This window comes from Narcine bancroftii, chromosome 10, assembly GCF_036971445.1.
Source record: "Narcine bancroftii isolate sNarBan1 chromosome 10, sNarBan1.hap1, whole genome shotgun sequence".
In the NCBI taxonomy this organism is placed as follows: domain Eukaryota; kingdom Metazoa; phylum Chordata; class Chondrichthyes; order Torpediniformes; family Narcinidae; genus Narcine; species Narcine bancroftii.
The window spans coordinates 75,163,284-75,186,370 of NC_091478.1; the positions used below are offsets into that span (position 1 = coordinate 75,163,284).

The following is a 23,087-nucleotide window of genomic DNA, read 5'->3' on the forward strand; positions in this document are numbered from 1 at the left end:
AGATGCCCCTTTCACGAGAGGAAATTGAGAAGGTTCTGAGGATGTTGCAGGCAAATAAGTTTCTGGGGGAAGATGGGTTCCCGCCAGAGTTCCATAGACAATTTAAAGATTTGTTGAAGCCTCTTATGATGGATGTACTGGACTGGGCAGTGGAGACTCAGAATATTTCGGACTCCTTTTCAACAGCTATTATTACAGTGTTGCTCAAGAAGAATAGGGACCCATTATAAAGGCCTATCTTTGTGCTGAATGGCGATTCTAAGGTATTGGCAAAAAGGCTTTAGCAAATAGGCTGGAGCAATATTTACCTAAACTGATACATTCAGTTTTGATTTGTTAAAGGAAGACACTCTGCAAATAGTCTGGGCAGGCTATTTAAATATAATACATATGGCTAAATCAAAATTGAATTCTAGTAAAACTGTCTCTTTGGATGCTGAAAAGGCACTTGATCGATTTGAATGGCCTTTTTATTTAAAACGTTGGAGAAATTTGGTATAGGTAGTTTATAAATTGGATAAAAACTCTCTATCATAAACCACAAGCTAAAATTATAACATAGTCAGATGTCAGCAGTCTTCCCTTTGAGTAGATCGAATAGGCAGGGATGCTTCCTGTCTCCAACGCATTTTATCCTTGCAATTGAACCACTGGCAGAGATTATAAGGAGAAATCCGGACATAAAAGGTTTCAAAGTTGGACAAGAAGAACATAAAATCAGCCTATTAGCAGATGATGTGCTATTATGCATATCCGATCCAGTTGTGTCCTTGGAGAAATTACAAACACTTGAAAAATATGGAAGAATCTCAGGTTACAAGTATAATATGGATAAAAGTGAGATAATGCAATTCACAAACTTTGATTATGAAAGATATCAAAGAGGAAGTTGATTTAAATGGAAGGTAGATGGAAGTAAATGTTTAGGAATAATGACTGATAATAACTTGCAGAATTTGTACAAGTTCAATTATACACCTCTTTTAAGGAAGATGGAGAAGGATTTTCAGAAATGGAAAAATTTACCGATTACTTTGGTAGGAAGGGTTAATTGTGTTAAAATGAAAGTGATGCCAAGATTACATATCTTTTCCAATCACTGCCTATTTCTTTGCCAAAAAATTCTTTAGATTACTAAATAATTCTATTAGGCAGTTCCTTTGAAAAAATAAGCTGCAAAGGATTTTGTTGGCAAAGTTAATGTGGGTCTATAAGATGGGCGAGTGGGGGGGGGGGGGATTCTTAGGCTATCGGATTTCAAAAAGTACTATTTGGTTGCACAAGCTAGATTTCTCTCATTCTTCTTTGAAGAAGGCAGCCCTCCCACACCCCACCCCGCCCTTGGACTCAAATGGAACTGTACTCAATGAGAGAAGAGGTAGCAAAAGATTTTATTTATATATGGAGTATTAAGTCAATAACAAAAAAAGACGTATAATCCTATATTAATACAATGAGTGCATTGGGGAAAAAAGGAGAGATATTGTTAATGAGTCTAGGTAATAGAACACTAAACCCCTGGTGTGACAAAGGAATAAGATACATTGAAGATAAATAGCAGAGGGAGTTCTTATGACTTTTGATCAATGAAAACAGTAATATGGAGTAGCTAATGGAACTTTTTCCTGCTTCCTCCAGCTATAGTCATTTTTGAGAGAAAGATGGGAGCCAGCATTGGTCCCACCTGAAATTAGTGAAATGGAACAAACAATTTGGCTGGGGAATGCACCTAAAATTATAACAAAAATGTATTTTGCTCTCCAGAGTGAAAGTGTAAAACCAGGTTTGCAGAGGTCGAGACAGAGATGGGAGTTGGACTTGGGTGTGGTAATATCAGAGAGATGTTGGTCTGACTGGTGTTTGGATAGCATGGCATCAATTATAAATGCAAGATATGGATTGGTTCAGCATAACTTTACGCCACAGAAGCTACATACAACTTTGAAATATCGGAGTTGTGTTTTAGATGTGGGATTTTTTTTTAATTTAAAATCAACACATATATTACAAACAAAAAAAATCACATTATTAAAGTTATTGATTAAACACATGCTGATTTATAGAAAAAAACAACTAACCCCCCCCCCCAAACCCCCACTTTAAAAAAATTAAAATAAACTACAAAAAGAAACAAAATTGCTAAAATACATAACGAATATGAATAGACATTGAATTGAATTGCCTTAGGAAACACTCAAAGATCCCAAAAAACATTTCACAAGAAAAAATTATTTATTAGATGTGGTATTGAAACAGGAACATTTTTACATGCTACATGGTCGTATGTGAAGGTGAGGCATTTTTTGACAGGATATTGTTGTAACATTAATATGGATAAAAGTGAGAATGCTATTGATGAACTAATTATGAAAGCTATCAAAGAGGAAGTCGATTTAAATATTTAGGAATAATGATTGATAATAATGCAGAATTTATATAAATTAAATTATACTCCTCTTTTAGGGCATATAGAGAAGGATTTGCAGAAATGGAAAGATTTGCCGATTACTTTAGTAGGCCTTGATTTTTCAAAGGATATTGGGAATCTGGTTCAGAGGAAGAGGGATGTGTACAACAGGTATAGACAGCAGGGAATTAATGAGGTGCTTGAGGAATATAACGAATGCAAAATAGCCAGTACTACCTGCTCATTAATCTGTATATTTTCCATGATCTCACTACTAGTTTTCCTTACTTCACCTGACTCAATATTCCTTTCCTTTGTGAATACTGAAGAAAAAAAAACATTTAAAATTTCTCCCATCTCTTCTGACTCCTCACATACCCTACCCCTCTGATCCTCAAGGGGCCCAATTTTACCCTTCACTATTATTTTTTCTTTTAATGTACCTGTAGAAACCCTTTGCAGCCTCTTATCTGCTTTTAGCCTTTCTAATTTCTTTCTTATGATTATTTTTGCACTCTTTATTGAGGCTGGAACCATTCAAGACATCTGAAGTCTTTATCCATTTAAAAAATGTTCTTTAATGATGAAAGGCTCAAGCCTGAAACATTGGTTATTTATTTTTATCTTTGCTGTATACAGTACATTGATTGAACTGCTAAGTTTCTCCAGCATTTTGCTTTTACTTAACCACAGTGTCTGCAGACTTCTTTTTAATTCTGCCTTAATAACTTTCCTATAACCTTACATGAGACAACACATCCTGATTCCTTCAATCAGGCCAACCTGAAGAAGGCACTAACAAACTACCACCAAGACGTCACATGCAAGACAAGAGGAGCAAACACACTCAACCACTGCCTCACCACCATGAAGACATACCACGTCCATACTTCAGCAGGTCTAATCACTTTGTTGTACTTCTATTCTTGGCGTACAAGCAGAGACTGAGGACCACAGCACCAGTAGTGAGGATGGAAGAAGTGGGTCGAAGGAGGTGGAGTAGCATCTGCAGGACTGTTTAGAATTGGTGGACAGGACCATATTCAAGAACTCATCCTTAGACTTGAATGAATATGCAACATATGTCACAGACACCTTTCTCAGGGACCGCTACCTCCGTGACACCCTGGTCCACTCCTCCCTTCCCACCAATTGCCCTCTGTGATTCCAGAAAGTGCTACTCCTGTGCCCACACCTCCTCTCTCACTAGCATTTGGAGTCTCAACAAGTCCCTCTAAGTGAAGCAACACATCACTAGTAAATCTCCAGAGGTCATCTACTGCATCCAGTGCTCCCGTTGTGCTCTCCTCCACACTGGAGGGACTGGGAATAGACTGGGAGATTGCTTTGTTTGGCACCTTCTCTCTGTCTGCTGCAATAGCGTGGACCTCCCAGTGACAACCTATTTCAATTCCCAGCCTTATTCCCATGCTGTCCATGGTCTCATGCACTGTCATATTGAGACCACCTGCAAATTGGAGGAACAACACATATTTCATATTCTGTCTGGGCACCCTCCAACCAGATGGCATTAACATCAACTTCTCTGGTTTCCATTATTCCCCCCCCCCAACCTATCTCCATTTCTCCTTTCCAACTCTGTCTCATTCTCTTTTCTCTGACTCTGTCATTCACAAAGCCACTCCTCACCCCCCCCCCATCAATTCTCACCTTTCCTCTCCCATTTTCCTATCCATGTCCAATTATCACCTTTCACCTGTTGTTCTGTTCTCCCCTCCCTGCTCTTTTTTTCCTTCTTCCCGGCCTTTTCATTCAGGTGCCTGCCTACTGTGTACTCATACCTTGAAGAAGGGCTCTGGTCCAAAACGTCTGTTATTTATCTTCACCTTCAGTGGAGGCTGAGACCTGCTGAGTTCCTCCAGCATTTCTCTGTTTTTACTTCGTTTGCATGCCTGATACTGTATACATTAAATCAAACTTATTCTGCTGGAGGAGCTCAGCGGGCCAGACAACATCAGAGGAAGAAAAAGAGTGGTCAGTGTTTCAAGTCAGAATCCTTTACTCTTGTCTGCATTAAATTCCATCTGCATTTTTCAGTCCATTTTACCAGCTGGTCCAGATCCCTCTTCAAGCTTTGAAAATGTCCTTCACTGTCCTCACCACCACCAATCTTAGTGTCACCTGCAAACTTCCTGATCCAATTTACTACATTATCATCCAGGTCATTCATATAGATCACAAACGACAATGGTGTCAGTATTGATCCCTGAGGCACACTACTAGCCACAGGCCTCCAATGAGAGGCAATCATCCACCACTACTCTCTGGCTTCTCCTGTCCAGCCATCGTCGAATCCAGTTCACTACTTCACCACATATACTCAGCATCTGAACCTTCCTGACTAACCTCCCATGCGGGACCTTGTCAAAGGCCTTATTAAAGTTCATGTAGATAACAACCATAGCCTTTCCTTCATCAACTTTTCCTCCTTGAAAAACTCTAAAATTGGCAACCTTCCATGCACAAAACCATATTGATTATCCCTAATCAGTCCATGGCTATCCAAATATTTGTATATCCTATCTCTTAGAACACCTGCCAATAATTTACCTACTAATGACGTCAGGCTCCCGGGCCTATAATTTCTAAGGTTTACTTTTGGAGTCTTTTTTAAACAATGGAACAGCGTGAGCTGTCTGTCAATCCTCTGTCACCACACCCATGGCTAAGGACATTTTAAATATTTCTGCCAGAGCCCCTCCAATTTCTACACGAGCCTCCCTCTAGCTCTGAGGGAATATCTTGTCAGGCCCTGGGGATTTATCCACCCTTGTTTGCTCTAAGACAGCAAGCGTTTCCTCCTCTTTAACCTGTATAGGTTCTGCTTGTTTTCCTTATTTCCCACGTCTCTGAGCCCGTTTCCTGATTGAATGCTGATGGGAAAAAAAATTCAATATCTTCCCATCTCTTTTGGCTCCAAACATATGCAGGACGAGTAGTTTAGCTATAAACATAAATAAATAAATATTGCTTTGTGCAAATGCAGGTCTCAGATAGTCAGTGTGAGCAGTTCCTTTGGTCGTTCAGCATCTCACTGTCCTTGGGAAGAAGCTGCTCATCAGCCTGGTGGTGCTGGCTCCTGTATCTCTTTCCCCAATGGGAGCAGCTGAAAGAATGCTGTGTGCAGGGGCGGGGTAGGGAGGGTGGGGAGAAGGGGTCCTCAATGATTTTGCACGCCCTCTTCAGGAAATGATCACATGGATGTGGGAGTGGGGGGTTGGGGGGGGGAAAGGAAGACTCCAGTGATCACTTTCATGGTGGTGTGCATTGACCTTCGATCCATTTCTCTGCAGCAACCGTTCCACAGTGTGATGCAACTGCAAGTTCAGTACAACAGTACTTCAATAAGTTTATACATGACAGCAGCATTTGCAGTTATCAGCTAGTAAACCATACCATATGGCATCCCTTTTAAGAAACAAATGCACATGTTTTAGAAATGGAAATTTGTTATTAGCAAGTCAATAGAGGTCAATTGTAAATTTGTATTTAGGTACTTTTGAAACTCTAACCTTCTATATTTTACTGTTTAGCAGCTCATAGCTACATTGGAGATTTCATATTCACCTGTACTCTTCTCAAAGCATTCCTTCGGCCTGCACCTGTACCCACAGGTCTGCTACTTGAATGTGTTCTTGAACCACATTGGCTGGATACAAATTGACATCTTTTCAAACAGCCTCTTCCCTTTGTGCATTTTTGGAGAGATCCATATGGAAAAGATGCTGATTTGTTGCACTCCACCTATCTCCTGGACTTTGTTTGGTGTCTCTGTACTCCAGTCTTCAAGGTTTCTTTATTGTCATGTAATAAAAACTGCAACATTAAATGGAATTTGCTTTCACCTGCCGTAACGCAGACAGATTTGCCATTGGCAGAAATCGCCAGTCAGAGAAAGAGAAACAAAAGAGATCCCCCCCGCCCGCAACAAATCACCCAGTGTCTGTGGATTCACCTCACAGTCTAGTCCAAACTATCGGCAACGCAGATCCAAACCTCTGACATTATCAGCTTTCAGTGCCCTCGGAACCCTCTCACATCCTGGTTCCAATACAGTACCTGGTACCCTTTCAGCCAGTCTCCAGCAGTCCATCACCTGGCGCGAATCCCTCAACTGTGGTGATCTGAAGCTCACAGCTTGCGCAAGTTCCTCACCTCGAGTCATCAATAGCCCGCCACCTGTGTGTTCTTTAGCTGCAGAACCCCTCACTGGTCTGTCGCTGTAATTCCTAATACATATGGTCACATTATATCATCCTCTGAACTAAAGCAGGTTATTGAAACAAAGCATTTCAGAAGATACAAAAAGTGCCAGCAATTTGGAAAGACCAAGTGTATGAATTACAGACTGTAGATAGAGAGATCAAAATGACAGATAAAAGGGAAGTAGATTTATTTCTGGAGGAAAGTATTCTATATTCCAATAAAACCACGCATCATGAACCATCAATGGTCCCCCAACCACACCACCACAAGTTTGGCCACCAACAGCTCCCTATCCCAGCCTGTCATTTTGTTTCATTGTGGTTCAGATTAAAACAGGGAAGCATTTCTTAGATCACTGCACTAAACAGATGTGGGAGAATTAATTGCTTTTTTTTTCCAATTCTCAACATCTGGTGGCTCCCCTTGTCATTCTTAAAGCGGTTACTGATTATTTTCCCCTTTGTTTTGGGTTCTTTGAATAACTAGTTACCATTAAAGGATTAAACATTAAAGGTTTGCAACATCAAGTTTGTTATGCACAGGTTAAACATGAGGAAGCTGCCAAACTCGGCAGTGACGACTGAGGTAGCTATTGATGAAGGCAGGTCCATTCAAGCCTGTGTGCTGTACCTAATCGAGGAGCGTTTTGCCACTGTAGTTTCAGAACTTTAATTACCCAAAATAAGTCACCAGCTAGATCACTGAGTGAGAAAGCCATTAATCAGAAAATAGAAAGCAGACATAGCAGCAGCACTCCAAAGTGAGAGAGAATTTATTCAGTTCTGAAATAGCCCAAGACCATCAAAGCAAGCTGACTTATTCATGGCTGTATATTAGCTGGTCTACCACCTTAACTTTCGATAAATACAGGCAAGTGTTCACATTTAAAATACTGATAGCTTTTAACAACATATCTAGTCTTTGGATACAAATCCATGTCACTTACTCTTCATTGGTCTGTGCAATATGTAGTCAAGTTCTGAACCAGGAACGTGAAATTCTATATTCACGCATGATTGCCAAAAGTCAAGAAGTCCAAGCAAGCATTACCATTTTACTCAAGGAATTTCTATACAAGTTACACTGTTCCCTCCATCACTGCCAATTCATGGGTTTTCAGGAAAAGGATGAGATCGAAACACCGAAGATATAATTCGTCCTCCAGTGTTAATGATGATATCGCTGTCAGAGCTGGATTCTGCATCTGAGTCACTGCTCCCTGAGTAAGCCCCGAGGCCAGGCAGTATTCCAACACACACAGAAGCTGAAGGGTGTTGGATTGCCATGCCCGTTGAGAAAATCTGTGTTTGAACGCAGGAGACATCATCTAAAGAATAATCAAATTAAATGTCAGAAAGCAGCACAGCCTACCTATAGTTGAACATTTTCTAACATCCAAAGAAAACAAGTTATACATGAAATAGTGAACAATGCAGTTAAAATTCAATGCTCGATTAAATATGGTATCAGAAGTCAGGGATAACATTCTCAAATGTTCATCTTTACCTTGCCTTGGGATTTTGAAGGTAGTTCAGTTTTTTAATTGAGTTTGTAAAACTAAGCAATAAGTATACACTGCAATCCCAACATATACCGTCATAAGCCCTATGGCATTAAACTTAATAAAATGCTTAGTCTACCCAAACTGGGTTACACGGTATATTAATGCTCCAAAATGCGATGAGAGCAATTTTCATGGTTTGTTTGATTCTAACTTTATCCCACCCATAGAATAGATGTAAAACAATTACCTTAACATTCTGCAACCCACATTTTAATTATGCGACTGCCTCTCCCATTATCTGTTGACATGTGCTACTCTTTGTCAATGACAGCTCAGCTTCCGACACCATTATTCCCTCAGTTCTGGTCAGCAAACTTCAAAACCTGGGCCTCTGCACCCCATACTGCAACTGGATCCATGACTTCCTCTGGAAGGCCACAGTCAGTTGGAATTGGTAATGTCTCCTCCTCACTGACAATCAACGTAGCGCACCTAATGGGTGCGTGCTTAGTCCACTGTCCTACTCTCCCTACAAGCATGACTGTGAGGCTAGGCACAATTCAAACGCCATCTACAAATTTGTCGATGACATTATGGTCGTCAGCAGAATCACAGATGGCAATGAGGAAACGTATAGGAGCAAGACAGATCAGCTAGTTGATCCAGTGTCACAACAACCTTGCACTCAACATTGGCAAAACTAAGGACCTGATTGTGAACTTCAGGAAGGAGAAAGCAGAACATAAACCGGTCCTCATCAGGCAGAGGAAGGGTTGAAGAACTTCAAATTCCTTGGTGTCAATACCCCTGAAGATTTATGCTGGGGCTTCTATGTCAATGCAGTTATGAAGGTGGCGCACCAACAGCTATATTTCATTTGGAGTTTGAAGCGATTTGGGATGTCACCAAATACTCTTGTAAATTTCTACAGGTGTACTATGGAGAGCATTCTGACTGGTTATATCACTGTCTGACATGGAGGTGCTAATGCACAAGACAGGGCTACAGAGAGTTATAAACTCGGCCAGCACCATCACACCATTAATGACATCTTCAAGAGGTGGTGACTACAGCTTCTATCATCAAGGACCCTCAATACTCAGGCCATGCTCTCTTCCCACTGCTACCATCAGGACAGACGTACAGGAGCCTGAAGAGTGCGAACATCCAACGGTACATTTACAACCTCTTCCCCTATGTCATCAGATTAATGGACAATGAACCGCAGATACTATCTCACTTTCTTTCCTTTTTGTACTCATTTATTTATTTAAAAATATAATTTAGAGCAATTATTACACCTGCAACGATGCTGCAAAACAACTAATTTTGTGACAGGACAATAAATTCAGATTCTCATGATTCTAATTCTATCCATTGCTGCTAACTTTCATCCCAATCTCAAATTCATAGTCCATCTCTGACAACACTCTCCTCTTGAAACATGGCTTCTCCTCTACCTATCTTTTCTTTGGCTTGGCTTCGCGGACGAAGATTTATGGAGGGGGTAAAAAGTCCACGTCAGCTGCAGGCTCGTTTGTGGCTGACCAGTCCGATGCGGGACAGGCAGACACGATTGCAGCGGTTGCAAGGGAAAATTGGTTGGTTGGGGTTGGGTGTTGGGTTTTTCCTCCTTTGCCTTTTGTCAGTGAGGTGGGCTCTGCGGTCTTCTTCAAAGGAGGCTGCTGCCCGCCAAACTGTGAGGCGCCAAGATGCACGGTTTGAGGCGTTATCAGCCCACTGGTGGTGGTCAATGTGGCAGGCACCAAGAGATTTCTTTAGGCAGTCCTTGTACCTTTTCTTTGGTGCACCTCTGTCACGGTGGCCAGTGGAGAGCTCGCCATATAATACGATCTTGGGAAGGCGATGGTCCTCCATTCTGGAGACGTGACCCATCCAGCGCAGCTGGATCTTCAGCAGCGTGGACTCGATGCTGTCGACCTCTGCCATCTCGAGTACCTCGACGTTAGGGGTGTGAGCGCTCCAATGGATGTTGAGGATGGAGCGGAGACAACGCTGGTGGAAGCGTTCTAGGAGCCGTAGGTGATGCCGGTAGAGGACCCATGATTCGGAGCCGAACAGGAGTGTGGGTATGACAACGGCTCTGTATACACTTATCTTTGTGAGGTTTTTCAGTTGGTTGTTTTTCCAGACTCTTTTGTGTAGTCTTCCAAAGGCGCTATTTGCCTTGGCGAGTCTGTTGTCTATCTCATTGTCGATCCTTGCATCTGATGAAATGGTGCAGCCGAGATAGGTAAACTGGTTGACCGTTTTGAGTTTTGTGTGCCCGATGGAGATGTGGGGGGGCTGGTAGTCATGGTGGGGAGCTGGCTGATGGAGGACCTCAGTTTTCTTCAGGCTGACTTCCAGGCCAAACATTTTGGCAGTTTCCGCAAAGCAGGACGTCAAGCGCTGAAGAGCTGGCTGTGAATGGGCAACTAAAGCGGCATCATCTGCAAAGAGTAGTTCACGGACAAGTTTCTCTTGTGTCTTGGTGTGAGCTTGCAGGCGCCTCAGATTGAAGAGACTGCCATCCGTGCGGTACCGGATGTAAACAGCGTCTTCATTGTTGGGGTCTTTCATGGCTTGGTTCAGCATCATGCTGAAGAAGATTGAAAAGAGGGTTGGTGCGAGAACACAGCCTCGCTTCACGCCATTGTTAATGGAGAAGGGTTCAGAGAGCTCATTGCTGTATCTGACCCGACCTTGTTGGTTTTCGTGCAGTTGGATAATCATGTTGAGGAACTTTGGGGGACATCCGATGCGCTCTAGTATTTGCCAAAGCCCTTTCCTGCTCACGGTGTCGAAGGCTTTGGTGAGGTCAACAAAGGTGATGTAGAGTCCTTTGTTTTGTTCTCTGCACTTTTCTTGGAGCTGTCTGAGGGCAAAGACCATGTCAGTGGTTCCTCTGTTTGCGCGAAAGCCGCACTGTGATTCTGGGAGAATATTCTCAGCGACACTAGGTATTATTCTATTTAGTAGAATCCTAGCGAAGATTTTGCCTGCAATGGAGAGCAACGTGATTCCCCTGTAGTTTGAGCAGTCTGATTTCTCGCCTTTGTTTTTGTACAGGGTGATGATGGTGGCATCACGAAGATCCTGAGGCAGTTTACCTTGGTCCCAACAAAGCTTGAAAAACTCATGCAGTTTGGCATGCAGAGTTTTGCCGCCAGCCTTCCAGACTTCTGGGGGGATTCCATCCATACCTGCTGCTTTGCCACTTTTCAGTTGTTCGATTGCCTTATATGTCTCATCCAGGGTGGGAACCTCATCCAGCTCTAGCCTTAGGGGCTGTTGAGGGAGCTGGAGCAGGGCGGAATCTTGGACTGAGCGGTTGGCACTGAAAAGAGATTGGAAGTGTTCTGACCATCGGTTGAGGATGGAGATCTTGTCGCTGAGGAGGACTTTGCCGTCTGAGCTGCGCAGCGGGCTTTGGACTTGGGGTGAGGGGCCGTACACAGCCTTTAGAGCCTCGTAGAAACCCCTGAAGTCGCCAATGTCCGCGCTGAGCTGTGTTCGTTTGGCGAGGCTAGTCCACCACTCATTTTGGATCTCCCGGAGTTTGCGCTGAAGATGGCTGCATGCGCGACGGAAGGCTTGTTTCTTCTCTGGACAGGACGGCTTTGTAAGGTGAGCCTGGTGGGCAGCTCGCTTCTTTGCCAGCAGCTCCTGGATTTCCTGGCTGTTTTCGTCAAACCAGTCCTTGTTTTTCCTGGAGGAGAAGCCCAGTACCTCTTCAGTGGATTGCAGTATGGTAGTCTTCAACTGATCCCAGAGGGTTTCAGGGGACGGGTCCGTGAGGCGGGTTGCAACGTCGAGCTTTGCTTTGAGGTTTTCCTGGAAGTTTCCTCTCGCTTCGTCTGACTGCAGTTTTCCAACATTGAACCTCTTTCTGGGGGCTTTATTGTTCCTGGGCTTTGGCTTGAAGTGAAGGTTGAGCTTGCAGCGAACCAGCCGGTGGTCAGTGTGGCATTCCGCGCTAGGCATGACCCTGGTGTGGAGCACATCTTGTTTGTCACTTTCTCGCACCAGGATGTAGTCCAGGAGGTGCCAGTGTTTCGATCGGGGATGCATCCAGGTGGTCTTAAGGCTGTCCCTCTGCTGAAAAAGGGTGTTTGTAATGACAAGCCGCTGTTCTGCGCAGAGCTCCAACAGGAGCTCTACCACCATCAGCCCTTAACCACATCTCCTCTACCACCATCAGCCCTTAACCACATCACTTCATACCTTGAAGTAGGGCTCTGGCTGAAACATTAGTTATATATATTTACCTGCTATGGACGCTGCAAGACCTGCTGAGTTCCTCTCGCATTTCTGTAGTTTCTCTATAATCACAGTGTCTGCAAACTTTCAGGTTTCATTCCTCTTTCCCACACATCCACCCTCCACCCCTAAAAGCAACACAGACACGATACCCCCTGCCCTCCTCTCCCCATCATCCTTCACACACACAACATATTACCATAAGATTACAAGAAAAAGGAACACCAGTAGGCCATTCAGCCTATCGAGTCTGCTCCGCAAATCCACCCTAAGCTAAACTGTTTTCACATCTAGTTCCAAGTTCTGGCCTTTTCCCCATATCCTTCGATACCTTGACTAACAAGATATCTATCAATCTCCCCCTTAAACTCCCCCAATGATCTGGCCTCCAGAGCTGTATGTGGTGACGAATTCCACAAATCCATGATTCTCTGGCTAAAGAAATTTCTCATCTGTTTTAAATGGGTACCTTATAATTCTAAGACTGGGCCCTAATTATCCTCTGCAATTTCTGCCACCGACATTATCCTACCATCAGACACATCTTCCCCTCTCCTCCCTTCTCCATCTTCTGCAGGGACCCCTCCTTCCATGACTCCCAGTCCACTCATCTCTTCCCACGAATTTCCCCCTTGGTACCTACCTTGTGACCGCAGGAAATACTGCACACATTAACACCTCCTCCCTCATCACCATTTGGGGCCCCAAACAGTCCTTCCAAGTGAAGCCACATTACTACACAGGAATCTGCAGGTGTCATCTTCAGCCCTCCCACCCATGTCCACCTATGTCCTCTTGTCTGTGGACCTGTGCTCCTCCATCAGTCTCTCCCCTCTCCCTTTTTATTCAGACGTGTGCCTGCTTTTTGTTCATATCTTGACAAAAGGCTCCAGCCCGAAATGTTTCTTATGTATCTTTGCCAACTCATTGATTCTGCAAGCAGTCAGATGTGCCCCTTGTATTCCAGCTCGCATGTCAGAGAATCAGTGATTTTCTTTTGCAGGATAAGGATGACCTGGATCCTCACTTTACTCAGAGGTCCATGTACAATAGCAGACTTGCATGCAGCCAACCAGAATATCTAGCTTTCAAAACCTAAATCACTCTGGAAGTGCACTGCAGAGAGGGACTCTTGTTACCTCCTGCTCAACTAATCCTATCACGTTGGCATGGACAGGAATAATCGCAGAGACAAAATAAAGAGCAAATGGAAAAATAAAACAAATGCTTTGATGGACATGTGAAAGACTTTGCAATTTCTGTGAAGAATCTAAGTTGAATGACTGAGGCTTATGCAATGTGGCAGTAGGGATACTTCAAAACTGTGTACAGCAATTTTAATCCATTTGAAGGGGCCTCAAGTTAATGACTCATTAGAATAAGATCCCTCCAATATTGGATTGCTCTCTCAGAACTGCATTTGCAACTTCAGCTTCAAGGCTGAGAGGCCTTGTGACCTGTTAGAAGCCACATGCCTCAGTTTCTGTGGAAAATGACGAGAAATTAGAGGAGGAAAGGGGAGGGGGGGAAAAAAATCACCCACAGTTCCTGCCATGATTATGACTCAGTCTTCTGCTGACAACACACAGAAGATACTGCAGTCTGAAGCTAAACACAATCTGCTGGAGGAACTCAGCAGGTCGAGCAGCATCAGTGGGTGGAAAAAGAATAGCCTTGATGAAGGGTTCCAGCCTAAAAGACTGTTTATTCCCACTAATGCTGCTCAATATGCTGAGTTCCTCCAGCAGATTGTGTTTAGCTACTGCTGGCAAGTTGGTTAAAAACAGCACTGGACTCAATGCATCACGGTCACTTGTGTAAGCAGGCAAGCAATGACTAATTAAATCACAACTCAACTAGAGTTAGCTTTTTATAGAGTTTAGTTCCATGGGAAAGTCATTTGATTTTTTTGGACAGAAGTGATAATAACGTCTAATCTGTGAAGATCATTGTGATATGAACAACGTCACAAACATACACAAGTCTTTAATCAAAGTTCCTATCACATGGAGAACAGACATACAGCACAGTTACAGGCCCGACTGGCCCACGAATCCATGCTACCCAATTACATCCAATTGACCTACAACCCCAAAACGTTTTGAATGGTGAAAGGAAACCAGAGCCCCCAGGGAAAACCCATGCAGGAGAATGTACGAACTCCTTAAAGATCGTGCTGAACGCTGGTGTTGTAACAGTGTACACTAACCACGCTACACACAAACTGAGTGCTTATACTGGCAGAAGTGGAACAGGTGGCACGCATGACAAAGATAATTTAGGCAATATCACTTACCATCTTGACCACTTCCCTCCATATTATCCACCTTCTGCTTTTTCACCACTTCAGAGCTTGTTGAGCTAGAGTGAAGTGAGAAGAAGTGACATTGAAAAAGTGGAATGAACATTTTTATAGATTTATTTCTTCTTGCTGAGACTGATAATCCATTAAACTTCACCGTGATTCATTTTAACGTTACAAGAACAACCAGTGTTATTGGCTACAGCTAATAAAGCAGACCAAGTAAAATCAAATAAAGACACTGTTAAATAGTTGTTTGGGGAGGGATTAAACTAGTTTGGCAGGGGGCTGAGAACCAGAATGATATGGCAGAGAATAGAGCAGATGATGGAAAGGTTGATGCAACATTTGTGAGGAAAGACAGGCAGTGGAGGCACCATAAAGGTAGTCGTTTGGAAGGAGTGAAATGTGTTTAATGGAAGAAGTATTAGGAACAAGGGAGCTGAACTTAGAGCATGGATCAGTATGTGCAGTTGTGGTCATTACAGAGACTTGGGTGACACAATGGCAGCATGGTTAGCCTAGCAGTTAGCACAACGCTGTGACAGCATCCCACGCTGTCTGTAAGGAGTTTGTATGTTCTCCCCATGTCTGCGTGGGTTTTCCATGGGGACTCTAGTTTCCTTCCATAGTTCAAAATGTACTGGGGAGATGGGGGGGGGGGGGGGGGAGGGCGGTGTAAGTTAATTGGGCAGCACGGGCTCATGGGCAAAAAGGGCCTGTTACCGTGCTGTATGTCTAAAATTTTAAAAGAACAGGATTGGCTGTTTTATGTACTGGGGTTCAGATTATTCAAAATAGATAGGATGGGGGGGGGGGGACAGGAAGAGAGCAGGGTAGTATTACTAAACAAGGATAGTATCACAGCTTCAGTAAGAGAGGTCATGGAGGGATTGTCCACTGAGTCAGTGTGGGTAGATGTCAGAAACAGGAAAGGAGTGATCATGTATTGGGAATAGTCTATAGTCCCCAGGATAATGAGGAGCAGATAAATAGGCAGATTTTGAAATGGTGCAAAAAATAACAAAAAATTGTTGCTATGGAAGACTTCAACTTCTTTAATATTGACTGGCAATTCTTTAGTGCAAAAGGGATAGATGGGGCAGAATTTGTCGGGTGTGTCCAGGATTCTGACATAATACGTGGACCAACCAACGACAGGAGAGATCATACTGAATCTAGTTCTGAATAATGAACCTGGTCAGGTGGTGGACCTCTCGCTGGGGGAGCATTTCAGCTATGGTCAAGAATGGTAAAAGAAGTGGTAAAGAGATGATTATGATAGGACTAGGCAGGAATTTAAGAGAGTAAACTGGGAACAGATATTCTCTAGGAAAAGCATGGAAGTAATGTGGAGGACATTTAGACACCGCTTAATGGGGTTTTGAATAGGTTTGTCCCAATGAGACAGGGAAAAAGATGGCAGGATAAGGAAACAATGGTTGACAATCAAGGAGAGGCAGCTAATTAAGAGGAAGAATGAAGCATACATAAGGTTTAAGAAGCAAATGCCAGGAAGGGCTCAGGTGGCAAGGAAGGAACATAGGAGAACTAGATGGGGGCATGAGAAGACCTTGGAAAGTAGGATTTTAGAAAACCAAAGGCATCCTATGCATATGTGAAGAACTGAAGGATAACCAGAGTGAAGGAAGGTCCGCTTAAGGATAAAGGAAGGATCATGAGGCAGAGGAGGTAATGAGGACCTAAATGAATATTTTGCTTCAGTATTCACCAGAGATAGGGACCTTGGTCAGGGTGAGGACAGAATAGAACAGGCTTGTGAGCTGGAACACATTGAGGTTAAGGAAGAAGCAGTGCTGTATCCTCTTAAAAGCATTAGGAATGATAGTCCCAGGACCAGACCAGATATATCCCAAGTTACTACTGGAAGTGAGGGAAGAGATTGCTATAGCATTGGCTATGATATTTGCATTCTCCCTGGTTACAAAGGAGGCACTAAAGCTTTGAAGAATGGAAAATTTAGTCTTTTTTTTAAAAAAAGGGTCACAGAGGGAATCCTTGGAATTATAGACCAGTGAATCTTAAGTCAGGGGTGTGCAAACTATTGGAGAGGATTCGTAGGGAAATATTTACAAGCTTTTAGAGAAGCATTGTCTTCTCAGGGATAGTCAACGTGGCTTTGTTTGGAGCAGGATGTGCCTCAGGAGCCTAATTGAGTATTTTGAGGAAGTGACAAAAAAAATTAATGAAGGTAGGGCAGTAGATGTGGTGTACATGAATTTTAGGAAGACATTTGACCAAGTCTCCTACAGTAGATATTCAGAAAGTCAAGAGGCATGAAATCATGGAACCTTGGCAGTGTGGATTCAGAACTGGTTTGTCTGGAGAAAGCAGAGCATAGTAGTAGATCGAACATATTCTGTGTAGAGGTCAGTGACTAGTGGAATTCTGCAGACATCTGTTCTGGGACCCCTGCTCTTTGTGATTTTTATAAATGGACTGAATGAAGAAGTGGAAGGAAGGGTCAATGAATTTGCAGGAGACATGAGGTTGGAGAAGTTGGGGATAGTGTCGAAAGTTGATGCAAGATTTGGGGGAGGGGGAGTGGCAGATGAAGAAAAATCTGAATAAGTGTGAAGTGATGCATTTTGGAAGGTTGAACTTGAAAGCAGTGTACATAGTTAATGGCAGGATTATTAATAGTGTGAAAGAACAAAAGAACATTTGGGTCCAAATCCATAGATCTCACAAGATTGCTGTGCAGGATGATAGGGTAGTTAAGAAGGCTTATCGTATGCTGACCTTCATTAGTTAGGGATGGACTTCAAGAGTCAGGAGGTATTGTTGCAGCTCTTGTGAAACCACACTTCCAATATTGTGTTTAGTTCCAGTTTCCTCATGTGGAAACTTTGGAGAGAGTGCAGAGTTTACCAGGATGATGCCTGGATTTGATAAATGCATCTTATGAGGCATGCTTAATAGAGCTTGGACTTTTCTCTTTGGAGTGAAGAAGGATGAGAAGTGACTTAATAAAGGTCTACAAGATTATGAGACACTGATAGGGTTGACAGACAACAGTAGCAAATAGCAGAGGACATCTGTTGAAGAAAAGGGAAGAATAGTTTAAGGGAGATGAGGGCGAGTTTTTTTTTAATGCAGAGAGTAGTAGATGTCTGGAATGTATTGCTGTAGGTGTTTGATGGAGACTGGTACAAATGGGATATTTAAAAGACTCAGACAGAAACATGGATGCAAGAAAATAAAAGAATTATGAGTGCAAGGTAGGTAAGGTTTAGATTGTTGAGTAGGTTTACACAGGTCGACAAAACATCATGGGCTGAAGGGCCTGCTCTACATTCTAAAACTTAACATAAATTTTTAAATATTTTCTAGGCTGTATGAAAAAATATTCCATCATAACAATGATGTTTGAATCTGACCAAAACAGGCATTAAATGTGTCTTCAATTTAGAACACTATGCAAAATAAAATAGAGACATGGAAGAAGAATGAGAGGTGGCAAAAGCACAGCTGAAATGCATGGTTTCTGAGCAGGGCAAAAAAAACTTGCTTTTATGTCTGTCTTGTCCTGCCCTTAAACTGCTGTATTTATATTCTATTATTATGTATCAACCACACTATGTTGTAAACTGTCTGAAAGAGTCCTGGAAAGTGAGACTTTCAGGAGTAGTGTAGATTCCCTCTGTTAGCAAAGCTTCATATTCCTCTGGAAATGAAGACAACACTCAGTGTGAAGGTCATAAACGTAATCTAACATTCAAAAGAAATAGCTTGAGAAGTAAGATGAATTTGCTTATTGAAGTTTTTCTTTATTATATTATGATATTTATAATATTTTAATTATGATATTTTTAATGAAGGAAGAAATTCTGATCTAAAGCCCTTGCACACAATCATCTAGCAGGGACAGGAAAAGAGAAGCCACTTAGCTTGGAATGTTCAGAGTATTTTACCAGAAACGATTTTTGCTTTACCCTGCACAGACTTTCATAATGGAGATTGATAAAAGTGTGACTCGTGTGAATCCAGGGTAAGACGTGTTCGAGTTCCTTAAATTTTTTGAATAACTAGACAATGCAAATGGTAGAGCAGAACACTGTGAGAAGATGCTGAGTTTGTCATGTAAGCCTTTTGCTTCACACCCAAAGAAGATGCTTTGAAGCAGGAGCTGTTATTGTCAAATCAGCAGACCACAAAAGGGCAAGAAATGTATGAGACAGAGGATGTGGTTAATAATTTAGGCTGGAGTTTACATCTCTTGTACAATAGGAGCAATGAATGAAAAGTTTGAATGCAATGTAGGCATTAAATGAAGCCCATCAATTATAAATACATTCAATTTTGACAGCAACCAAGACAAAAATTGGACCACACCAGCGCAATGGGAAACTAACTGATGGCAATAACTAAAACTAAAGGGAATAATCTTAATTATGCTGCTGTGTGTCAAAAACAAGTGAAGCTTAAGTTTTTGAATCTGGTAAGATAATTGAACAAAACTTCTGTTACATACATAATGAGAAAACTACATCAAGACATATCAAGTCTATTGGACATGATGACAAATGTAACTGATCGAAACAAATCTATCTGAAAATAAATTCATCTGTCAGTGTAACCAAGCTTTCAAAATAGACTTGCAGGTGACATAGAATCATAATAGGGTTAGTAGATCACAGTTCTTCAAGTACACATCCAAATACTGAAGGTTTCTGCCTCAACCACCATTTCAGGCCATCAAGTTCCAAATTTTTGCATCTCTGTGGGTGAAGTACATTTTCTCAATTTCGCCTCCAGTACTTCTACCAAGTACCCTGAATCTAATCTCCTGGTTTGGCGACTCAGTGAAAAAAAATCCCCCTGACTTACCTCGCATCAGGATTTCAAAAAATGCACACGTTATGTACGTCATGACATGTTTAAACTTAGAGAAGATTAGATGCTCAATTTCAGATTTGAATGTAATTTTTCAAATATTTTGGAGACTCTTTTTGAATTACTTTCATAATCTTTGATTTGTTTTGAAGGTAGAAATGAGGTATTGAGGTAATGTATCTCTCTGATTAAAAATTCTGCCCTTTTTTTGGGCCAAGCAGCTTCTTTATTGGTCGCAGGTTTAGATTTTCTTTTTATAATAAAATATTATTATAATATAATCTGTTTTTAATTATATTATCTGATATTTGATTAAAATGTGGGGTATCTTGGATGAAATAAATGGGATCCAACATTATCAGATAGATGTGCTCGCTGTAAGAAGGAAACGGGAACAACAGTACGTGCAATTTGGGCATGTGAGAAAGTGGAAAAGTTTTGGGAAGATCTAAATCAGGTATTAAATAAAATCACAAAAAGCAACATACCAAAAAATCCAGAGATCTTTCTTCTAAGTAATATAAGAAGTAAAGAACTAGGCCTCAAATTGGATGAAGCACAAAAAAAGATTTATTATGGCTGTCCACAAAGCTTCTGATCTGAGTATTGTCCGCAAACTGGAAGTATTTAAAATAGATAATTTAATATTTTTCTGTAATGTTTTTGTCCATTTTCTCTCCACATCCCTCTGAGTCCTCTGCATCCTCACTCCACAGCTACTCCCAAAACAGATTGACCCTGTATTGAATGTGCCCAGAAGTATTGAACTGCACGTTTCACAAACATTTCTATGACTGATTCCACCTGCATTGAATTCGCCCATTGTTATTGAATGAAGATCTACCGGGACCAATGCGCACAAAATCAGGGAACCGGTGCAGACTCGAAAGGCCAACATGGCCTGTTTCCGCTCCGTAAATGGTTATAAATAATATGATTTAAGTGTAATATATCTTTTTGACTTCTAATATACATTCTCTGTATTTTTTGGATGTGCAATTTCAAAGTTAAAATAAAAATATTGAAAAAGAAAGAAGAAATGGTAAAATGCAATTGTAGAGAAATTAAAGACAATGGAGAGATAGAGTGGGTCTTTGCTTATTCATGCCTCTCTCTCATGAGATTGATGGGCCCATTCAGACTTTAATCTGCTCCTCTTGAATTTATTTTTTGACTATCAAAATGGTCAGTTGGACTGAATAGTAAGATTAGCAAAATGTATTAACCGTCAGCTGGAAAAACTGTAATAAAACCAGTCACTTTATGTGAAATTAAGCAACAAGTATAATCTAAATGATAATTTTTCGCATATTTATAGCCACTTATTTCAATTGCACAATGAAGATCTTCAAGCTGCACATTATTATCAACTCTGAAGAGTATTTATTGCTCCCAAGCTGGTTATGCACCAGATAATGTCAATCATGCCACAATAATAAATGGAATTTCTAAAGCCAGGAATAGCAGTCAAAAATTGCAGATGCTGGGAAAGTGAAACTATTGGAAATTCTGAGAACATCAGGCAGCATCAGACAGAAACTAAGTTAATGCTTCAGGTCAATAGATTTCACCAGATCTAGAGAAAGAAAAAAATCAGAAATCCAATATGTTTAAGTTTCAAATAAAATTGGGGTTTGGATCAGATGGTGTGGAGAGCAAAGAGAACAAGTGGATAAAATGGCAACTGATAATTTGATGCCAAAGATATATATAAAATGTACCAGATTAAAATTAGATTGTGAGGAGGGAAATGAGAAAGAATGGGACTTCTGGATCAAGCCATTAGAACCACTGATTTGTTTGATTCTGCACAAACCTGGCCTGTGGATCTCAGTGAGATGGGTTTTGGAGATGTACAGATCTAAAAGGCAGAATGATCTCATTTCCCATTGCAAGATTTCATTTTAAAGTCACAAGAGCAGACAAAATTAGGCTGTGTTTCTGCAAGGACAATGATTTGAGGAATATTGTCTGAGCCCCCTAGCCAAAAGCTGAATAGAAACCCTGCTGCCAAATACAATTTATGTAGCTGAATGCACAGAATCCATAGAATTAGTCATTTTTGAGTTTCTAACAAAAGGAAAGCCAAGTACTCTGGCTGCCCCAACTAAAAGTTAGAATTCATCATTTTAAAAAAAAAGAGACTTTCTTTAACTCCAAATGTCTTTATGCACCAGTCCTTCTGTCAACATATAGTAACTGGACTTTTCTACAGTGGTTAGGGACGGATTGCACACCTATTATCAACAACTAGCTCTGATTCTGAAAATAGGAATTTTCTCGCATTAAAAGAAGTAATTTTCTCACTCTCCACCTTTCTGATTTAATTGTGTGCATCACTTGGTCTACAAGCATTCTGTTTCCACATCCTTTCACATACCAGGTAATTTCATTGAGCCAGAAATCAGACACAAATGGAGTTGGACTGAAGCAGCCACAGAAACTAAAAGTAAATATTTACCAATTTCATTTGCAATTTTCATTGTGCAGGAAAAATTTAAATAATGTGCAATGAATTCATTAGTTAATCAAAATATAAACACTTCTTTGGCTTGGCTTCGCAGACGAAGATTTATGGAGGGGTATGTCCACGTCTGCTGCAGGCTCGTTGGTGACTGACAAGTCCGATGTGGGACAGGCAGGCACGGTTGCACTACTATATTATGTATTATATAATACTACTTGATAGTTCTGCAACCTTAATTTATTAAAATTCTTTTCAATTACTCATTCCATTAAAAAAAAAACACTTCTTCACATCTACATGTACAATTGAACAGAAGCACAATCCAAGATAATGATTGACACGACTGGTATTTTTTGTGAGAGGCTGCTATGGGGAATTGGTGTATTTTCATGGATGGATTCTAATTAGAAAAAATAAATGGAAGTAATTATTTTCATGTCAGTTCCCACTCTCCAACTCAGAAAAACTATCAAAAAATAATCAGGAGTGGCTGATTTTGGATTGGGACCCAGTCACATTCACCACCATTATGGAACAACCATTTGCTGTCATGTCACACTTTTTTAGCAGTGTTGTTTCAATTATATGGAAGCAATGTTTCCTACCACTGAACTTAGTGAAAAATAAAACTTGTTTATAATTAATTCACCATTAAATGACCTTACAGTGTGTGGCAGCAAAGGTCCTGATATTTTTCTCTACTACCAGCATAATTGTCTTTGATTTCTGAATCATTAGGCTACTGGAGATTCTACATGAGGAAAAATTCATTTTAGATAGTTTGGAATGTCATTCTTTCATGATTCATCTAATTAACATCAAGAACACCCTTCTGCACCATTGCATCATTCTGATGCAACAATTAGGTCACTTAAACTTCAGCCTGAATATGCCTGAGATTGTCTGATCTCAGAAGCTAATCAGGCTCAGGCCTGGTCAGGACTTGGAGGGGAGGACCGTCCAGGAACACCAGGTGCTGCAGGTTTTTGTGAGGGGCGCTGGACAAACTGGTGACTCTCTCTGCCTTACCCTAACCCTTAAAGAATTTCATGTATGTTAT

At 41.4% G+C, this 23,087-nt stretch overlaps 2 protein-coding genes across 6 annotated transcripts in view; one reads left to right on the plus strand and one right to left on the minus strand.

Annotated features, from left to right (window-relative positions):
• The window catches only part of cpne2 (copine II), a 313,555-nt gene that overhangs the window by 235,388 nt on the left and 55,080 nt on the right, over window positions 1-23,087 (plus strand). The window contains exon 16 of one of the 5 annotated variants that reach the window (XM_069901375.1): window positions 20,277-20,418. The exons of the other annotated variants lie outside the window; for them this stretch is intronic. Coding sequence (XP_069757476.1) covers window positions 20,277-20,354 — 78 coding nt within the window. The 3' untranslated portion in view covers window positions 20,355-20,418. Of the gene's footprint in view, window positions 1-20,276; window positions 20,419-23,087 lie in introns of those variants that run through there. 5 annotated transcript variants of the gene reach the window in all.
• Window positions 7,389-23,087, minus strand: part of psme3ip1 (proteasome activator subunit 3 interacting protein 1) — a 79,274-nt gene continuing 63,575 nt past the window's right edge. Inside the window, exons 6-7 of the mRNA XM_069901380.1 lie at window positions 14,698-14,762; window positions 7,389-7,961 (exon numbers count right to left, since the gene is read on the minus strand). Coding sequence (XP_069757481.1) covers window positions 7,741-7,961; window positions 14,698-14,762 — 286 coding nt within the window. The 3' untranslated portion in view covers window positions 7,389-7,740. The remainder of the gene's footprint in view (window positions 7,962-14,697; window positions 14,763-23,087) is intronic.